This window comes from Oryzias latipes, chromosome 10, assembly GCF_002234675.1.
Source record: "Oryzias latipes chromosome 10, ASM223467v1".
Lineage (NCBI taxonomy): Eukaryota > Metazoa > Chordata > Actinopteri > Beloniformes > Adrianichthyidae > Oryzias > Oryzias latipes.
The window spans coordinates 26,147,880-26,169,353 of record NC_019868.2 but is presented as its reverse complement, the minus strand read 5'-3'; the positions used below and the strand labels follow the sequence as shown (position 1 = coordinate 26,169,353).

At 38.6% G+C, this 21,474-nt stretch overlaps 1 protein-coding gene across 3 annotated transcripts in view; it reads left to right on the top strand.

The window, feature by feature from the left end:
* The window catches only part of LOC101159516 (pro-neuregulin-2, membrane-bound isoform), a 73,547-nt gene that overhangs the window by 31,247 nt on the left and 20,826 nt on the right, over nt 1-21,474 (top strand). For 2 of the 3 annotated variants that reach the window (XM_011480503.3, XM_020706774.2), the window contains exons 2-5: nt 7,700-7,862; nt 8,407-8,525; nt 10,162-10,285; nt 15,938-15,996. In XM_011480503.3, coding sequence (XP_011478805.1) covers nt 7,700-7,862; nt 8,407-8,525; nt 10,162-10,285; nt 15,938-15,996 — 465 coding nt within the window. Of the gene's footprint in view, nt 1-7,699; nt 7,863-8,406; nt 8,526-10,161; nt 10,286-15,937; nt 15,997-21,205; nt 21,230-21,474 lie in introns of all 3 variants that reach the window. The other variant, XM_020706775.2, reaches the window with a different exon arrangement.

The following is a 21,474-nucleotide window of genomic DNA, read 5'->3' as shown; positions in this document are numbered from 1 at the left end:
ATTCGTCCACATCCATATTCACGCTCTCTTCATCTTCCTTTGACCAATCTCCAACTCTGCATTAGTGCACATGCATCAGTATTTTATTTTTTATGTAACTAAGAGACAATGTCAGAGCCAACTGTTGACACACATTATTTTGATTAGTGACCTATGGTTTCACCGCACCAAAATGTGAGTAATGAGGGTTTCTGTAGTCCAGTCATGGTACTATAATATGTTACTCCATTTCCTGACAACTAATTGTTCGAAATTCAAGGATTTTGTTTTTTCTTTCTCAATAGGGCTGGGAATTAGGCCGAGAAATTGGTCTTAATCTTTCATATGCAGCGTATGAAAAAGGTCTTGAAATGTCTTAAATTTAAGGTTTCCTGCAGAGCAATCATCAGAAAAAAGAACAGAAAGTTTAGAATCTCATTGAAATGTACGTTAAAGATAGTTTAGGGAAATGAATAGTCTGACTTTCATACTCAGGATCTGTGAACAATATCTCCTTTTATCAGTGTGTCTTTTTCTAAAGTGATGAAAAATATCTCTCATAGATGGAGGTGTTAAATACTTGAAATGTGTTGAAGTCACAGCTACCATCCCTGCATTACCACAATTAAGTCATGCATGAATTCAAAATACAACACGGTAGTCTCTGTAGACATCTTCATACTTTGATAAGCAAAAGTAAAATCATTGTACTTATAGACTCTTATGCAAACGCGTTATACTGCGTTTTGTTACTGGTTTCCCAATGCTCCATTCTCTGTGTTTGGTGGCATTTTAAGTTAATTTACTTTTGATCATTTCTAATGTATTTACTGACTGAAGAACGGTGCAACTTGCCTTTGAAAAGTGCAGTACAAACAAACATTATTATTCTCTGAGGTATTTTATCTTAGTAAAGCTAAATGTCAGATCCATGCTGCTGGAATTAGCCTAATGTTGCCCCTCCCACAGTAAAAACTCATCTTTTTTTCACATACGGCACGCTGTTTTTCAATTAGAGTTTCCTTATTGTCTCCTGCAAAATATCCAAAGCAAAACACTGAATGACAAATAGAGGCTTCCTGCTCAGCTTCAGACAGAAAACAATGTATCAAGAGAAGGGTATGGAGCTGGTGAGAAGACACTTTAGGTTTGCAAAAATAAATAAAAAATCAATCCTGAACCCCTGAACCACTATTTATGCTCTATTTTCTATTATCTCGAGCCAACATTACACCTTTATAAGACCAAAATATTCAAGGACATATTTGATCAACTGTTTTTATAGACAAATTTTCAAAAGGAGTGGATGTCTTTTTTCCATGTAAGGTTTATTCATGTCAGAAAAAGTCAAACTTTTATTGGAAAAAAAAAAGATTACGGTTTAAAATTTATACCCTATTTACAAAACGATAATAATTAAAAATAAAACTATGCAAGACTATGCAAAAATGTAGCCATAATTTTGATTAAACTAAAAGTTTGAAACACCATCTTGTGTAAAAAACGGGCTAGTAATAAGTAGCTTTTAGTACGATAAATTCAGTCTAAATATCAGTGATTATGTACTTCATTAGACACAATATTATTAATTTTTAGTGTATTTTTCTCTGGTAAATAGTTTTTATTTTTGTAGCATTTTTCTAACTCTTATTTAAAGTTTTTAAATATTAACGTCACCCTGTATAGAGTTTAAGATGTAAGTCTCAGAGCTTTTAACTGACGTTTTGATATTTGGGATGGCCTTTCAGACTACAAACGTTTACCTAAACAGCAACTCTTACAAAAAATATATATATATTAGGGCTGCACGATATGAAGAAAACTCGCGATATGCGATATTAGTAATTAATATTGCGATAACGATATAATTTGCGGTATATAAACAATTAGCAAAACAACCAAAAATATTATTCCCATTCCATTACAACAGCTTAAAAATTATACTACAAATGACCCTTGTTGACATAGGAGGCGAACATACAACATAATAGGGCGCCATCCGATTAGTTAACAACATGAAGGGAAGGGGTCCATCTGATTGGTCAAATGCAGAAAGGGATTCTTTCAATCCATTAAACACTTCAAGCTGCCATAAGGTTGTTTGGCCACATCTAAGGTAACCATTTATTTGCTGTCTTTTGCGATATGCATATTGCACAGCTTGATATTGCGATATCGATAAATTTGCTGTATATTGTGCAGGCCTAATATATATATATATATATATATAAAAGCTGATTTAAAAACAAAAGTTCAACCTTTTTTGTTACACATCCTAGTTTTAAATGTATATTACAAAAATGGTCGGCTTTGCCTTTACCACCTAATTGTCCAATTCCAGGAAGGCTGGGTTCTTCCGATGTCAAAATAAGCCTAGGTTTTGCAAAAAGCCTTAAACCTTTGGGTTGTTTTTTTTATTCACAGCGATTGCTTAGACTTTAATTTATATTTCTCCAATCACTGATTTGTTTGGACTTAGTTTGTCATCCTTCTCTGGTGTGTCGACACTTTTTTTTTACATTACTGGCCAGAATGCACCTCACACTATGATGCTGCCTATCAATGATGCACGTCTGAAATCCTTCTGAAAATGCTCAAATCAAATACATTTGATTAAAGCTACTGTCTGCCTCTTATAATAGTCATTTCACAAAGCATTAAGGAGTTTTTTTTTTTTACATCTTATGCATTGGAAAATGTGGGCTTTAGTTTTGAACTTTGTAGTTGGCTTTATTTTCCACAAAGGCATGGCATTAAACCAGATTCTGGCTTTGGCAAGAATGAAAACCCAGCTATCAAAGCTATTACAGAACCTGGACATATCCGACCAAAGAAGGGAAAAACGGTCAACTTTAGTGACCGGCTGTTGATCTCTAATCTACGTGAAACAGATGGAAGTTTTGCTCAAAGCTAGGAAAAACTCAGTCGTGATGAAGCAGATACCGAGTCATTGGGAGTGGTAGAGAAAATGTGGAGCATGTGCTTATCTCACTTCATTAGAGGACACAGGGCTGCCTGTCTTCCTCTTCTCTGGGAGTGTCAGTGTACATACTGTATGTGCATTTTTTTGAGACTATTCAGTCACTTGCTGTTGCAACTTAGGCCATGTTTACCTTAACAGGCTTTTATTATGAAAATGCTCTTGTGTATGGATCAAAACAACACATTAGTTACAGACAGTGGTCCTAGAACATTTCTGCTTCATTTGGTGTCTAGTATTGATATGTGTTCTGTATCAGGCATAGACTGTATCCAGAGAGTATATAGAAAAGGCCTTACCTCCAGCTCCAACGAAATGAAGCCAATTCAGTCACCATTTTTTACGCAATGCGCGTAACGAGGCTTGCTTCATTTAGGGGAGGAGCTGAAAATGTTCATGTCTGAAGCTTTGCTGCCCGGCTATATACCACATGACTGATTCAGGAAATGGTTCTGGTATTGCTACAAATTCCAAATTAATACCAATGGATATGTTTGCATGCAATAGATGCCCTACCAGAGCAAATGAAGCTTTGAGAAGCTTTGCACTGCAGGGGAGGCTTCAATGCTTCATGAAGCTTCATCTGCCGTGAAATTTAGACCATGTTAACCATGATACGTTTTTATTATGAAAATTCTCAAATATTCTGTATCAAAACAACACATCAGTTAAATACAGGGGTGCTAAAAAAATTCTGCCTTCAACACACTTTAAGTTCTGGAAAATCTTTTAAATTTGATTTGCTTTTAGTTTTTTTGTCCATAAATAATGTTAAAGAATTGTCAGGAACCAGTGCTGTAGGACCTAATATTAAGGAGACTGAGCTCAGTGGCAACACGTAAATAATCACAGATAAACTAGAATATGAGGAAACCTGTGAATCAACGGCAAAACCTGAAGGTGACAAGGCAGATGACCTGACATTAAAAAACTTAAAACCAGACACTTAAATACACGGAAAAGCATTAACACAAATGAAGACAGCTTGGGATGATTGACAACCTAAGCTAGGTGTGACTGACAGAGGAATCTGGAAAGCAAAACATGACAATAAACAAAGAAATATCACTAAAAATCCAAGCTAGGCCACTGGTGACCTGTCAGGGTGTACCACTGACTGCATATGAGGAATGGACTGAGTGACCTCCCTCCTCAAATAAGAAAGAAACCAAAATCCTATAGACTTCATTTGAGAAATAAATAGCTGTTACTCAGTCATTGTATTCGTCAGAATAACCATTCTTGCATTGCTACCTTTTTTAATATGTACTAGCTAATCCTATTTCTTTCATATTTTATTTTATTTGCAAGTTATTCAAGTTATAAACTGACCAATCAGATGCCTGCTGGCCCCCACTTCCAACGTTCAAAACGTTTGATTGACAGATTCTCCAGAGTCTGCTTTCTGTGAAAAGGGTGTGGACTTGCAAAAAGCCCACTCCGGACTGGCAAGAGTGGTTGCCATAGAAACGTTGACTCAGACTGACTCGGACCAAACATTGCTTACTGACATCCTCTGGCTCCAACATGGCGACATCCGTGTTGAGAAAAAATGCAGAGAAAACACCACATTAGTAGAATGGTGTTAAAAAAGGTTTCCTTTGCGTAACTTTATAGAAGCCTGCAGATGTGGAGTGAGGGATGGAGATGCTGAGATGATTTACAACTAAAGGGTGTGGATTTATACACCAACAGTGGCTGTCAGGGACAGTCACTACATTTTTTATGGATAAATCTGACAAGAACAGAATTTAAGAACCTTACTTAAATCTTTCAAGCTGTTTGGTGTGTAATGCATGGGCCCCTATTTATTTATTTATTTATTTTTCTACGTATTTTCGTTATTTTCTCACGTTGCTTCTGTATTTTTAGGTCTGCCGTGCAAATGAGTCTTAAAAAGAAGCGGCTAATATTTGATAAGATAATGTAAGCTTCTAAAGAACACAAAAAAAGTACCATAATTGTCTGCATTGAGCAGGTTGATATACACAAAAACATAAATATTAGTTTGAATTCACCCAGTGAAACCCAAAAAACTAAAGTGTTCTGAGATTTGGGTGCAGACAGAAGTTTCGGCTGCAAAAATGCAGCTTTGACATTTTGGATTTACTGAAAAACAAACATGGCCAGCCTTTTTGCGTCATCTCAAGAGGGGGGCATTTTGTAGCCAACTAATCTGCAGTGACTGACACATCTAACAATACAGAGAGTGATGTTTGCTCTGAGCGCTTGACTTGTTTTTTTTTTCTTGTGCAAGAAGCATAGTGCAGTTGTGCTCTCATTCCCTGGCAGAGTTTGAAAAGTGTTTCTATTTTGACTGGTCAGAGAAAAAGAAAAAAGAAAACATTGATTTTATTATATTGGGATTCAGATTAAACCATCATGCATCAAATAACGGAGCAATTTTTGTCACAAACACTGCCAAGTATGGACATTAATCAAGATGCTCTGTTGCAAAATGAAAAATATTCTTTCGTTTCAAGGTCTTTGCATACACAATTCGCTGTGCACCAACGCTGTTTGATAAAACTCAAAATGCCTTCATATATTATGATAAAAAGTGGTTTGGATTTAGATCATTCCTCAAAATTAGCTGTTGTTCTGCAACGGTTTCCTGCATGTCCATGTGGAGACCAAAACCAGCAGCAGCAGAGAGTGTTTGGTATGTTTTGCAGGACAGTCAAGATGTACTCATGCATACTGACCCACATCTTTTAATATTGATGCGTATTCTCAAGTGCAACTGTGCATCTATTTTTGCGAGAGGCATGAAGGAAGGGTTGCTGTCTACACAGCTGCTGTCTTGCATCGCCCCCTTTTTTTTTTTTTGGTTAGTTTTTCTTTTTAAATCGCAGCTGTGTGTGTGTGTGTCTTAGGTTATGTTAATGCGCTAAGGCATGTGGGGGGGGGAATTGCACACTGAGTGTGTGGGTGTGTATGTAAGTGAGTATGAGCACACTAGATGGTGCTTAGTTGTCTCTTTGCTTTAGCTGGTGCTGCCTGCACTGGTGGCAGTGATGCTGTCTGTTGTAGTTTTTAGGGAGCGTGAGCGTCTCCAGGGACAGATGGAGCGCCGGCACATGCACTCACGTACACACATTGTTACGCGGTGAAAGTCTACTGCAGAGAGTTTCTGAGGCAGGATTTTCTTTCTTTCGTTTTTTTTTTTTTTTTCCTCTGTAAGCTTCAGGTTTGCTTTTCAGGATTCCTACCTCATTGAAGCGCCTCACTCTACTTGTGTGCATAAATATGAGAGGAGCATTTAGAATTGAGGATCTTTGTTAAGAGGTACATTTTGTGTGGAGTGAAGACCTTTTTGGCCAACCTTTAGGGGCCACAAAAAGGGATTGGGATCGTTGACTTGTTGCAACTAGATTATTGTCACTTTCAAGAGGAAATGTGTATTTATAGGTGTTGGAGTTTGAAACAAGCACAGGACATTGAATCATTATTGATTAGTTTATTATAAAATGCAAGAATAGTTCAACATAATGCTTTATACATTAGTCAATAACGCAAACTTAAAAAAACGTAAAATAACATGTTGGCTTAATGTCATTTAACAACATCCTCTCCGATGCACAGCTCAGATAAGACTGTTTTTTTTCTTAATTCTGACAAGTTAGAACTGATTTCTGATTTTAAAATTAATAACTGCCCTTACGGGTGGATACGGGTTGTCTGCGGGTGAAAATGGGGAACCTTATATGAGCCACCAGATTTAAAACAAAATTCCAACGCCCTCCAAATCCTGTGCACTGTGCGAGGAGCCTATTGGTGCTGTTTACCGCTAGGTGTGTGCTCTTTGTGAGCTCTTTCCGTCTAGCCTGACCAGCTGCGTTTACATGGACAAAAGTAATCAGAATGAATGCCTGATCAGAATAAAGATGCGTCATGTTAACATGCCATTCGGAATACTCCGCCCCGATCAGACTCATTCGGATCAATATTTCCTTGCGATGGATATGGGTTATGCCGATCGTTCATCCGATTGTGGTGCATATAAACAGTTTATTCCGATTGTGGGTCACTACTGCTCTGGCTTTTACATCATGCATAGACGGCGTGGAGCTCCAGAAAAGGCTTTTGAGCCTGAACAGGACTGGCCGGCTGCTCCACGCGAGCGAACCCTTCCTCTAAGCAGGGCGGCCGGACTCGTAGCTTTGCGTTTTCGTGTAGGAGAGAGTGCTTTGTAAAGATTTGACGGAAGATGCTTTGGACCATAGTCCGCGAGTAGACCTGGAAATTCCATTATTCGCCAGTGGGCTTTCGCTTTACTGCTGGTATGTGTTTGGTCACCAGAAAAGGGAAGGCGTAAAGGATCAATCCCTGCTTTAATGGATCGATTATTGATCTATTAAGCTTGGAGCAATTCCGATTGAATGATCGATTTTTATCAACCCAGCTTTACCGACCACACAGAGATTTTCTAACATCAGTAGTTCAGAGTGTCCTTTGGAAGAAACATAAAACAAGGCTATTTCCCTGAAGTGGGGGTGAGTTCCTGACGTACTTGGGAATACAGATGTTGACCTTCAGACCAGTTTTATTGTAAATATATTACATTATAGTTGATACACTCGCAGATCAGAAACGTGCAACTGGCAGGATATCTCCTTTAAAATATTACAATCTGTGTGCATTTTTTAAATAATAAAATGTGTTTTCTAGTTTCCTTCCCCTCATTTTTAAATTTTTCTTTCTTCTCTGTCCCTTCAAATTGTGTTTTGCGATGTCCAGCATCGGCTCCCAAGCTGCGGCTGATGCGAGGCCAGAATCTGATGGAAGGGGACAAGCTGTACTTGAAGTGCGAGGCCTTGGGGAACCCCAGCCCTTCCTTCCGCTGGTACAAAGATGGGCGTGAGCTTCAGAAAGGCAGAGACCTCAAAATAAAAACCAACAAGTGAGTGTTTCTGTCTGGAAGCTTTCTTCAGTTCAAACATTTCTTTTTTTTTTAAGCATTGTCGTGGTTGCTTTGGCTACACACCAAGACATCATCCAACACATCCTTATTGTATAACTACTTCAAAAAACTATTCTCTCAACATTTGATCTACGAATTGAGCAAATGTTTAGAATTAATTAAATTTAAGGTAATTAAAGTCGTGCTTAGACGGTCTGTGTTGTTCAAGAAACTGGCTTTTTGTGTGTTAACAACAATTTAGTTATTATTTACAGCAGTTGAAAAGTGAAATTACATCTACTTACTGTGTTTGTAAAATTTTAAGACCTCATCAGCAATATTTAACCCTCTCAGAGTTTTCCCCCAAATTTTAGCTGCTATCTAGTAAAGTTGAAATCACTGCAGCTTGTTTAAATGAAATAAAGGACATTTTATTGCAGGCAGTAGACAATTGAATGCTGTGATTTAATGAATAAAAAAAAAATTGAACTTTTTTTTGCCTAACAATATATTCTGTCTCTCTGTCTGTCTGTTGCTGTTCAAGAAAAAACTCAAAGGTGCAGATCAGTCGAGTCCGCCTGGAAGACGCCGGAAACTACACTTGTGTAGCCGAAAATTCACTTGGGCAAGAAAATGCTACAAGTATAATCACCGTGCAGATCTGTAAGCAACTTCCCATTTCTGTCAACCTGAGCCTTTTCTGATTTCATAAGTCTGTGACAGTAAGCCGAAGAAGAAGAAAAACAAAAAGAAGAAGAAGAATGGTGGAAACCAGAATAAATATTTGTAACATTTTAAGACCGTGTTCTAATTTATTAAAAAATATATATAGGAGCAACTTTTTAAAGTGGTTTGATTGAAACAATTAGGCATTTACGAACACATCTGTAACTGTAGCCAAATGAAATCACCAAACTCTTGCTTTGCCTGCAAACTCTGGTCGTGGTGGAAAACCGATATACTAATCTGCCGTGACTGGATCACTCCCTCTCCTGCTTCTGTAAAGCTTGTTAGCTTTCTTTACATTTCTCTTTTACTCTAAGGAATAGTTGTGCTTCCTGTCACCTCCTGATACCAATTCCTTTCCCAACCCTATCCCTTATTTTGCCCGAAAAAAATAAAAATAGGTTTTACCGAACTGAAGTTAAGTCTGTTCCTCCTCACAGTGACAGATTTTAGCAGGTAGAAGCCCACTCCAGTCATCTTTTGGTCCATGTTAAAAGTGTTCCCCATGCGTTTTTAGTTGTAATAAAAACCTGTCATGTTCGTTGACATAGTTTCTGCAGAGCGCCAGGAGTTCCCTCTGAGTTGTGAGTGTGACTGTTGGCACAGAACGACCCCTCCCCTCTTGCCCTCCCCATTGCTGAGAGCTCTCTGTTTAAGCTCAGCAAGTAGCAACACAAAAGCTCTTTTTCCAAAGGAACTTTTTCATCTTCTTCTGATTCACAACAGTTTAAATAAAGAAATAATAAGAAATGCAATTTTTGTCGATTGTCAGAAAAATGCCACAAAAAATATTTTTAAAAACACCAAAAGCATACTTTTTATTTTATTTATTTTTATCAGATTAGGTCTTTAACTATCTTCTCCACTTCTTAGAGTAATTTTGGTACAACTTCATAATTTTTTTGGTGAAATTTCCACCTATGTATACTAACTACTAACAATCATTAGTTATGTTAATTATGTTGTGTAGAATTGATACAGTATTTCAGCTGTGATGTTTGGCTCCTGTGGACACGTGACCTGTAAAACAAACAAAATGAACGGGTGATGTTTGTTTCATCAAACAGAGAAAAACTTTCATCCAAAGTTTGTGATTTTCTAAACAAGTAAAAATGAACAGAAATTAAACTGGCTCTTACTAAAGTTGAGTGTAATTGTGAGAGATGTTTAGGGTCACATAGGTCTGAAGAAGCTGCAGTCATGTGACGTAGTGGGGGAGTGCCTGACGTGAGCCTGGAAGGTTGTAGGTTAAAATCTACAGTTGAATCATACCAAAATTCTAAAAATGGGACCGAATGCCTCCTTGCTTGACGCCTAACATCAAGAGGTTGGATTGGGGGTTAAACCACTGCAGCTGTGTCTTCAGGTCACCACTCTCCTAGGGGATGGGTTAAACGCTAAATTCACAAAGCTAGAATGGTACATTAACTTGTAAGACCAACAATCTTGATCTTTATTAAGCAGCTGAAAGCATAACACCAACTGATTTGTCTAGAAGGTGGGAGGGTTGATTTACTCAACAGTAAGTTATTGTGTTCATAATCAGGATGCTCTTTTCATGTGCTTGTCCCAGTGACTACCACCAACCCTTCTCCAGGTGTAAGTCATGCAAGGCGCTGCAACGACTCAGAGAAAGCGTACTGCGTCAACGGAGGAGACTGTTACTTCATACATGGTATAAATCACCTGTCCTGCAAGTAAGTCTGCCTGCTCGTTAGTCCCCATTCGCTCACAGCATCACTGTGCGGTGACTCCCTCCACCTGTCTGTCTGTGTCGCTGCTCCCTGCTCCTCCTCGTCCTCTGTTCCCTGTCACTTGCTTTCCCACATACATGCCTGCAGTGTGTCTTACCGAGCCGGCATGTCTGACGGCTTGTTTTCACTCTGGAACAACTTCCACAGAGACCCAGAGCAGATTGCTGCTGTAGCTCCTTTTTTTTATACATTCTCATTCAAAAGTCCTTGTTTTCTGCGGTGAAAGGGTCACTTGCATCCTAATAGTTAGCTTGTTTTTTATTCCCTTTAAATAAATAGGGATTATTTTTGCAGACTAACTTGCAAATCTACGTGTGGGGGTGCAGATATGTATTTCTCTTCACTTTGGAAGAGTTAAAAATGTGCAATGTACTTTAAATAACACAAGTATGATCTGTGTTCAAGAACTTTCTAAGCCTAGTGTTCCAAAGCATATTTATCAGGCAGTGAGGAACAGAACGGGATGTCCCGCTGACATGGTTCATTAGCAGCTCTCTCTGCTGATGGTCATTGTTTGGCTTTTAACCATGAAACGCTTTGCAAACTGGGGTTGCCCTGCGAGAAAGAGAAGAGGTAAGAAGGATGTCAGTACTCCGCGGTTCTACACCTTTTTTTTATTAAGCTGTTAATGGAGGCACACCATTACCCCAATTGCTATTAGCACACATTAATTTTAGCTAATGGTTTTGTATAATAAATGATAATATTTGCTGATGCACAGAATTTCAGAAGTCATTTACCTCTCCCTTTGCTTCCAAAGGATTTTACATAATCTCTTTAGATGCATTCAGATCAGGGTAGTTCAGGGTTGTTGGTTCAACTTGGATAGATTGGGATAAATTTCACACCTTTGTTCACTTTCATCTTCTTTCACATTGTGCTGTTGAGAGTGAAAGGCTGTTAAAGTTGTTTGATTGGAAGGTGGAATTAGATTTCCCACAAAAAAAAGGCAACAAACATCTAACGAGTGGGGAAAAATGAAGTTCACGTGGTTAAAACATTGACCTCTCTTACTCCGGAGTTGTTGTTGCATGTGACAGTATGACGCGCATTATGAACTACCATAACTTTTTGACAGTTTACACAAAAGCGTACAAGTTCCTATGTATTCTTAGGCAGAGAAAAGCAGCTTTGCACCAATGTGGAGCACTTTATGGTAGTTAAGTCAGCTCCAGGATTAGTTGGTTTTACTGTCAAGTGTTGCATATCGGTGCAAAGCTGCTTTCTCTGCTTCAGAGTCTATCGGAATTACATGAATTCCCTAAAAGAAAGAGTTATGGTAGCTCAAAGAATAACAACACTGGGACTCAAGCTCTGGTGTTAAAGGGTTAAGCTAAGTTCTAGACTTCAAGTCCTCATTCATAAATTTAATTCAGATGTTCTATCACACAAAAAGGAAAAATGCCTTTCCAATCCATCCAGTAGATTAGTTAGTCTAGTTTAGCAGGTTTAGATCTGGGTGTCTAGCACAAAATGACTCGGTAGCTTCCAGATTTATTCTCATTTGTTGTGCCACGGGGATGGAAGTTTTGTATTAGTTTCTTCTAGTCAAACAAATGGCTGAAACTGGTCCAGGGTGCAGTTTGTAGCATTGACTGTTTATGAGAATTTCACTGAGGCGTTCCCAACAGGAAGTGCCCCATGGCGTTCCAAACAGGAAGTGCCCGTTGGTTCCAATGACCAAATATACCATAGACTTCTACTGAGAAAAAGCAGCTATTTATTACATTTGTCCAAATAAAAATTCTTGTTCTTGAGAATCCTAATCTTTTTTTCTGTAATTCAAGGTATAAACTGACCAATCACACGGCTCATGAAAAGAATACGGTGCCTGCTGGGCCCTATGTCGAACACTCAAAATGTTTGTTTGACATATTTTGTGTAGCCCACTTTCAAGTGGTATGGGTGTGGACTTCTAACAAGCTCGTTCCTGATTGGTGATGGTGGTTGGTATAAAAATGTAGACTCAGACCAGTTTTCATAGACAGTCAATGGGTTCAGTTCATTGACCATAAACTGGAACTAGACCAAGTGAGTGTGACAACACTCCATGGAAATGGTTTACTTCCAGCGCCAACCAAATGAAGTCAATTCAGTTGCCATTTTCTGGAGACACAGATGCCGCTACGTTGGAGCCAGAGGACATTGGTAAGCAGTGAATAACTTGAATAACTTGAATAACTTGCACTACAGAAAAAATATCAAGAAAACAAATTAGGTTTAGCAAGAACATGTTGAAAAAAAAAAGGTATTAGAGCAAGAATGATTATTCTGACAAATATATTGACTGAGTAATAGCTGTTTATTTCTCTATAGAGGTCTATGGGTTTTTGGCTTCTCATAAACACTCGATGTTTGTACCTGTGTCTGCTTGGATAAGCTGTTGCATCTCTCTGTCCTCTAAAGATGGGATTCAAGAGCAGCTAATGAAATGATTTCAATTCTCAACAACTTCTCGAAAATGCCAAATTTCTCCGGTTAAATCAAATAAAGCAGATTTAATCTAATCTACAAATACCATCAATTCAGCCGAGTATTGATTCCTAAACGTAATGTCAATGGTTGACTGCATGTGTTTCTTATCCCCTTCTTTTCTTTTTAATGTAATATTTATTGGTTTTAATGAATGTTTTAAAATGAATGAAAGGTTTTTCGGTTATCTGTAAATTTTGTGCTGGATTGTGCTGGACATTCTCAGATCTAAAAAACAGTTAAGGTAGGAAAAAGAAAGCAAGTACAGGCAGATGAAAAAAAGGATTACGAGAGAAGGAGAGGAGGCAAAAAGATGGAGAGAGGAGAGAGGATGTACAGTAAAAGCTTTGTTGGTGGAGGGCTGCTTCTCCCACCGCTTTCTCTCAGCTCTATTTATATCTGTTGGAAATTGCTGAGTGAGCTCGACTGAGGGGTTTAGCTGTAATTGATTCAAAATGGAAGTTGTCTCTTTAGTGGTGAAAAAGAGGAGAAAAGGATACCCAGTCGGTTCAATGGAAAGTGCATGCAAGAGCGAAGGTGCTTACAGTTTAAACTGTTGACCATGCACTGCAACAAAAAAAAGAAGAGGACAGTGAGGTTAAATGCAGGCTGAAGAGCCTGTCATCCTGTGGGGACATTCATATCGGCGCACCCATAATATTATAAGACGGTGGTCGATTGTTGTCATCTGTTATGCTCTATAATGTCGGGAGCGCTTCTCTCTCACGCCCATCTTTCACTCGATTGCAGTGAAAACTGGTTGTACTTTCAATTACAGGACGAGACCGATTTTTGGGTGGCAGGGTAAAAGCCAGTGCTCCTATTATCAAGCTCAAAAAAGAAGACATTTCAGATCTGAAAGCACTCTCTGGGGATTGTAACATGTTATTATGTTTGACATAAGGATCTGGAATGTTTAATTGGATGAACGACGAGACAATCGGATATATAAAAACATGAGAGGCGCCCGTTCAAGTGTGAGTGGTGCGAGTTTGATGGCTCATGCCGGAGTATGAATCACATTCATCCACTGTTATCGCTGACAGCTCCACATCCATCCAGAGACGAAACATCAGTCTCCACAGCTGCATGTGGACTGCTGCAATAATTTATACCAAACCCTGATCCAAGGCCCGCTGTTGTACGTCTCAGAAAAGAAGTTACCTTTTGGATTTTATGCAGGTTTCATTGAGAAATTGGAACAACAAGGATAGCAATTGACTGGTAATTACATCCCTCCATTATCTAAACCTGAATCCGTTTTGGGGAGTCGATCCCAGCTACTGTTGGGCAAAGGTGCGGGTCACCCAGATCAGGTAAACCGTCTGTTGCAGGGCCACTCACACACTCTCACAACTAGGAACACTTCAGAGACACAAATTAACCAAGAAAGCACGTTTTTGGACTATGGAAGGAGTGCGTGGAAAAAGCCTACGCATGCACAGGGAGAACATGCAAACTCCCCACAGAAAAAGAAAAGTCTCAGCCGGTGATCGAATCTGGGCCTTCTCGCCGTGAGGTGACAGCACTAACCACTGCTGCAACGTGATCGCATTTTATATCTTCGTATGTGCTCCCAAAAAAAGCAGACAAAAAAGTGTATGTCTTTATAATGCAAACGATTTACGACTACCATCCTAAACTAGGATTTGATGTACATTTATTTATATTTTCTTTGTTTTTGTTTTGTTTATTGAAAATATCTTGAAATCAATTTTTCTGATTTGGAAAAAAGTTGAAAGAATATTTCATTACAAACTTTTAGCACTTCAGCTCTGTGAGTGTGCAACGTTGGCAAATAAAATGTCCATTTCGGATGTTGGGGTTTGTTAACATAATATTCAAATGAGATTAATAATAATTTATCATTAGACAGAAAGGTTCTGAAACAAATAAACAGGTCTAGGTATTAATAAATTGGGTCATAAATCTAGTTTTACTTGCTAGCGTGTAACGATTACTGCAACAGCCGACCACGTCAGTCCGATTGATTTATTCTTTACAGATCTTGTGTTGAAATTTTTTGCGAATGCAGCATCCAGCCGCACTCCAGCTCAACATCTCTGAGTGTGTTTGGAAAAGGAATGACACAACGGGATGCTGATTTCAATTGGTTGTCCTGCTTTTCTGAAACTGTGTTTATGTTTTTAAGGGAAATATTTGAGTAATTTAACTGTCACCTTGAGCACATGAAAACTGGACTGAGTGACCCCTCCCCCCTTTGCGTTCCAAATAGGAAGTGCCCGCTAGTTCCAAGAAGCCAGAAACTTTTATAGAGAATTCAACAGCTCTTCCTCAGACATTCTATTACTGTGGTCCTTTTTTCAACATGTTCTTGATAATTCTCTTTTTCTTGATATTTTTTCTGTAGTTGTTCAACTTACAAACCGCCTCTATGAAAGTATGTGGTCTCAAAACGTTTGACTGACACATTTCGTGTGTCATAGGGGTGTGGACTTCCAACAAGGTCACTCCCAATTGACAAAGGCGGTTGCCATAGAAACTAAGATTCCGACAGACTCGCACCAATCGCTGCTTAGTGACGATGCGTACTGACAATTTCTGGTTCCAACATGGCGGCGTCCGTGTCCGTGAAAACATTTGACATCCCTCTTACTTGGTCCAGTTCTCATATACAGTCAATGCTTACGGTCAACCAAAAAGATTCCTCAGTGTTTTTGTTTTTACCTTGAATCCAATCCCTTTATTTTCATCTTAACAGTTACGAGCATGGAGGTCACTTTAAAAAGAGCAATGAGTCAGGCATTTGTGAGTATCTTTGTTTGCTCATCTGGTAGAGTGCGAGAGGGGTCAGAGGTTAACAGCTGTACGTTTAACCCTTCCTATATATCCTGCCCCATCGTGCCGTGACCCTCATGACTGTGCTGTCTGAGCTGTCGTTGTGTCAAACCAATGGTGCTGATGTCATAGTATGCAGGTCATCTCTCTCTGTAGTTGGTGGATTGTGCTGTTTCTAATCCCTCATCTCTCTGCTCTCTGTCTCTCTCCTTCCCTCCCCTATCTACTTCCTCTCCTCCCCAACGTCCCTCCTTTCCCTCTGTATCTCTAACCCCTCCCGGTCTCCCCTTCTCTCCCGTCTGTGTCTCATTTTCCCTCCGTCAGGTGTCCCAATGACTATACGGGGGACCGCTGTGAAAACTCCGTCATGGCCGGTTTCTACAGTATGTCCATTTGCTCTTGTCTGTCTCCTTTCCCATTGAGATGCTGCATGCTACATTGGAGGGGTTGGACGGTGGAAAATGCCGAATGTGTGTGTATTCAACGTTACAATTCTGTTCCATTGAAGTCGGCGTGGGTGTGAATGTGTGAGGGGGTGTGTGCATGACCGCTCCTCTTCCTGCCTCCCTTGGATCCTCTGTTGTGTTCTTCTGGTGATCACAAAAAATAATCAAAAAATGTTAGACTTCGATTCTTCATGCCATGGAAATTTCTTAAAATCCCATGTATCTTAATCTACTAACACCCTAAACTGTAAACCCAATAAACGATAAGTTCCCACTTTTCATATTCTGGTCTTTTTTTTTTAAATGCTACAATTTTTAATTGGAATTTAAGAACATTTGCTGTGTCTTGATCCAGAGAACACACAGAACAGAGGAGACCAAGAAATACCATAATCAACAGGGGAAAAAAGTAACTTGCCTTCTTTGAATCACAGTTTCAGTTTTCTTTGTGATGGTCCATAGGTGCTGATTTGCTTTCTAGCAGTAAAAGGAGACAATCAGGGAGAAAACGAGTGAACAAAAGCATTTGTCCTGACTCCTAAATGTGCTCCTTTTTTACTAATATAAAAGGGTTTTTTTGCACATTAACCTTCTTGGAACAGAGATGAGATTTTAGAGCTTTTGTATGATGGTTTAAACCCCGTCTTAAGGCCCGTACACACCGGGACGAATTTCACCGCGATATTCGCCGACGTTTAACGCCTCGTGACTATACAAAGTGCATCAATGTGAGTGTGCACACCGACGTGGAAAAACGCCACGCGTCAAAGTGTCACTTTTTAAAAAACGCCTCGGGTTCGTTTTTTTGGTTTGGCGCGTCGCGTCGAAAACTATACGACCAATGAGAATGGCACTTTTGCACACGTGTCTGGAGCTTCTGAAGTTACGGTAAAACACAACTTGGGGGCGCTCAAACACAAAACTGCCTTTCTGAGCACACATACCAACGAAGAAGATAGACGCCAAGTAGCGTCTACACTGCTGCGAAGAAATACCGTATTTTCCGGACTATAAGTCGCACCGGAGTATAAGTCGCACCAGCCCAAAAATGCATTATAAAGTAGAAAAAAACACAGATAAGTCGCACTGGACTATAAGTCGCATTTTAACTTTCACAACCTTATGACACAATCAAAGCAGACTGTTTATCTAATAATTTCACAGTAATTTTTTCTCAAACTTATTTATTTATTATTTTCATGAAGCATCATTGGCCAACTAATACTCTGTTTTCATCCTGTATTTGTAGAAACAGTTTTCACTTTTATTGCATTTCTGAATCTATGAAATCATTGGAAAATAGAATATTATGTTGTTAGCCTTCAAGATCTTACTGTAAAAAAATGTTTGCTGATTCTCTGAGTCACTTAACATACTCTTAACACTTAACATACCTCATACATCAAATTGACCCAGGAACATCATCTCTGTTCCTCACAAATGAACATAACAGGAGGGTTAACAATGTATTTATTTCAATTTATTTCTAATATAAGTCGCTGCGGAGTATAAGTCGCACCCCTTGCCAAACTATGAAAAAAAGGGCGACTTATAGTCCGGAAAATACGGTAATGACGGAAATTCTAAAATATCCCGAACCAAGCACCAGTTGGAGCTACTGGTGCTTGAAATATTCATGTTTTCTTTGTATGATTCTGACAAGCACGTAAATACTTGCTCTCTTCTTCTGAGTGAAAAGCGACTTTAAGAGGCGTTAAGTTGCGCAGCGCCACCTTGTGTACAGGAGTATTTCTGTTTTACATTAAGTGCTATCTAATGTCAGGGAATGAAATTGCATGTTCGCTCGGCTCATCGTCAGCGAAAATCGCCTGGGTGTGAACACAAAAAACGTGGCAAAAAACGCTGGTGAATAACGCCTGGCGAATATTCGTCCCGGTGTGTACGGGCCTTTATTTTTTTCATTGATCAGACCACTTGTTCATTAAATGAAGAACAAGTGGTCTAAGAAGAAATTACGAGCGATTTGGCAAGAATAAGACATTGAAAGATATAATACGCTTAAACTCCGGCTCAGTATTGAGTTTTCATAGCAGTCTTTGGTAATTTGACTGAATTCAAGGAGATCAGAACAACAGAAAAGGTCCTTGCCTAAGTTACAATAAAAATGCAAAGCTGCACACAGTTTTTTTGTTAAAGTTACTGTGGATCATAAAATAACATTCACCTCATAGCATGTTTTGATGGTACTTTTAATATTCAGTCTTCTTGTGTTCACAGATGTATTTTTATATTCTCTTATCAAAAAGAATGGTTGTTCAATAAATGGAACATTTTAGCATTTTGGGAAGTGACCTTATTTGCTGCCTTGAAAACAAATAGTTTGTCCTTTTTAGGTTATAGCAAATAAATACAAAGCTAGCACCTATTGAGCTAAACTCAGTGCAGTAAAAAGTCAAGTTAGAATATAATGTATTTCTTGAATTTAATGCTTGTTTTTCACTAACTAGTTAATGATTTAATCAAACCGTTTAGGATTACAAAATTTTACTTTGACTGTAAATGCTAAGCTAAACTAACAAATGAGATTCCCGTATGTCAACATAATGTTTTTGTTTGCACACTTGCATGTAAATATACAACACTGCAAACATTCCTTATTATTAAATATATGTTTTTTCTTATGGAATTGCTGTATCAAAATGTAAAACAAGAACACTCTTAGCTCAAACATTATTTGACCAAAACTGTTCCTGTTGTCATTTTAGGCTATTCCTGCTGAAACACCCATCCAATAAAAGCATAGGTGCAACCATCATAAATCACCGTGTTGGTGATTTATGAGGGTTAAGCTGTGTTGTTGTGCAACAAATAAATTGTCAATGCTAAATTATTAAAATACAGTTAGCATTATGTTAGCAAGTCTTCTGCTTTAAAAGTACAGTTGACTCTCGCTATAACGTGGTTCATCTTTCGCAGATTTGCGTATTTTTAGGACAAATTTTGCATCCTTTTCTTTTCTTTTTTAGAGAGCATTGTGTTCTCCAGCCTGATTGGCTGTAGACCATTGTCAATCAATCTCCTTATGCTACGTCTCCTATACATTATAAAATGCGTTCACCTTACCGAAATCCCATAAATCTTCAATTGATAGCATATCTTTGATTGTACTCTATAAAAATGAACTTTTTTTACTACAAAGGTTTGAACTCTGAGAGTTAAAACAAGAGAGAAAAATGTCAAAATGTTAATATCTGTCTGAGAATATTGTATTAAGTGTGTAGTCTGCTTTAAAACATCTAGAATAATTGTAAAAATAAAGATGACTTGATCGCAGATTTGGTTTATTTAAGAACGTAACTCCCATGATTAACGAGGGACCACTATACACCCAACATAGTGGAAAGGGCCTATTTTATGCTATTCTTAAGCCTTTTATATATTAGCTTTGGCACAAAAAAGAACACGTTTTTTTTTTTTAAATGTAAGTTATTATTGCAGATCATTTTCCTACCTGGAAGTGCCGCCCATTTCATGACGTCAACCCAGAGTCGGCCTCGGCGGCGTGTCTGCCTTTTCCTTACGAAAACAAACAACATCCAAACTTTTGCAAAGATGGATGAGCATATCATTCGTATAAAATGAAAGTGCTTAGCCGATCACCGCTAGCTCCACTGAGTAAGTGGGTGTGTGTGTTAGCCTGGGGGCGGAGCTGGCCGCACAGACTCTTCCTGGAAGGGGCTGTTCTTCGCTTTCATACTTATAAATGTGAAGAACCTGCTCGATTGGGAGGGCTGGTGCTTAAAGTGCAGGTTTTCAGAGGGTTTTCTAAAAATACAGCTTTGGGGTTGTTTTTTTTCTCGTGAAGAATGAACATTATAATTCACTTAAAGGCTCACAAAATTGATTTTGCACAATATAGGCCCTTTCATAAATACATTGTTGGTCTTGGAATTTACTCTTCTTTTTTTAGAATTGTTTTCAGTAACATACAATAATTATAAATTGAAATGCTAATAACAGTAGGATTTATAGTTGCTTTTTTTTGGCTCAAATCAATGTAGCCTGTAGCTAATAAAGCATCATAAAGCATTGCTTAGATACACACCAGGGTCATTGATACATCAGCAGTAACAGATGATATTTAACTGTCTTCTGTGTTTCTATGAAAGCTTTAGCACAGAAGGGACCCTGTTGATTTACATGCAAAAACAAAAACACAAAAATGTGTTTGAAAACACACAGGAAGTTCAAAATGTTCCTAAAATGTCCTGTTTTCAACATAATTCCCTTTTGGGTTTTGAGGGGGAAAAAAAGGCAAATAAGTTGATTTCCCAAAATGTTGTATTTTGCTTTGAAATTACAATGATGCAAATGGGGTGTGTTTTGTCACTCTTCAGTGATTGCATGGACAGTGAAAGTGAAAAAAATATATAAAGATCTGTTGACTGTTGGCATCTTGAGACAAGAAACAAAAAGAGAAGCCAAGAGTTTTGCATAAAGAATTAACAGTTAAAAGATCCCTTTTGTGTTTGGCTACGTCCCTCGTTTCTACTGCCATTCTTTCATCGCTGTCCAAGCAATCATGCAGAGCCAAAACAGAGGGATGATTATGACCCACTTCCTCCTGTTTCCAGACATTAAACAGTCTTGCTTCATGCCATGTTGCTTGTTTAGCTGCTCCTCCAAACTTCAGTGCTGAGCAGTTATGACTTCTTGCTTTATGTAATGTTCATTCCTGTTTGACTCCAACATCAAGTTGTGTCTACGTGCTGTAGTGTGTCAACGTGGTTTTATTTTGCACTGTGTTGATTTAAAAAAATAACACAAAAACAAGCGTATTATTTTGGTTGGAAAGAAGTCCCTCTCTGTTTTTTGGCAGTAATGCATGCAAAGCAATGAAAATTGGGATTTGCCTGTAAATTACATGAAGGGTTATAATAGCCGTACAAAGCAGTAGTGTAGCAAAGTGCTATACAAGAGGTTTTCTGCAATCGATACAAAGGCACAAACTTGCCATTCGTCAAATGAGTCAAAGCACCCGCCCCCATTTGCTGTGCCAACCTCATTAACTGTAGTGTGTTTTTATGTTTGACAGTAACTCACTGCTTTTTATCTTTTGTTTCCCTGGTTTTTTTTTGTTTGTTTGTTTTGTTTCTATATTTCTGTCCAATGTTGTTTACTCCAGAAATGAGGTCTAGTAAATATAGCAGTAAGTGATGTGGCTTTTTGTCTTGCTGTCTTTGACCGTGTCTATCTCTGCATGCCTCTCCTGCCTGCATGTTAGTACCTTTGGGTTTATTTTTCTGTTTGTTTCCTCTTATTTCCGTTAAGTTCAGAGTTGTTGTTCTTCCCCGCCTTTACTGGGGTCACAGAGCTGAGGCTGTCTGAGTTGTCTGTCTGTTACTAGACGGTACAGCTGTCAATCACCATGACTGATGGCACTAATTACCTTGT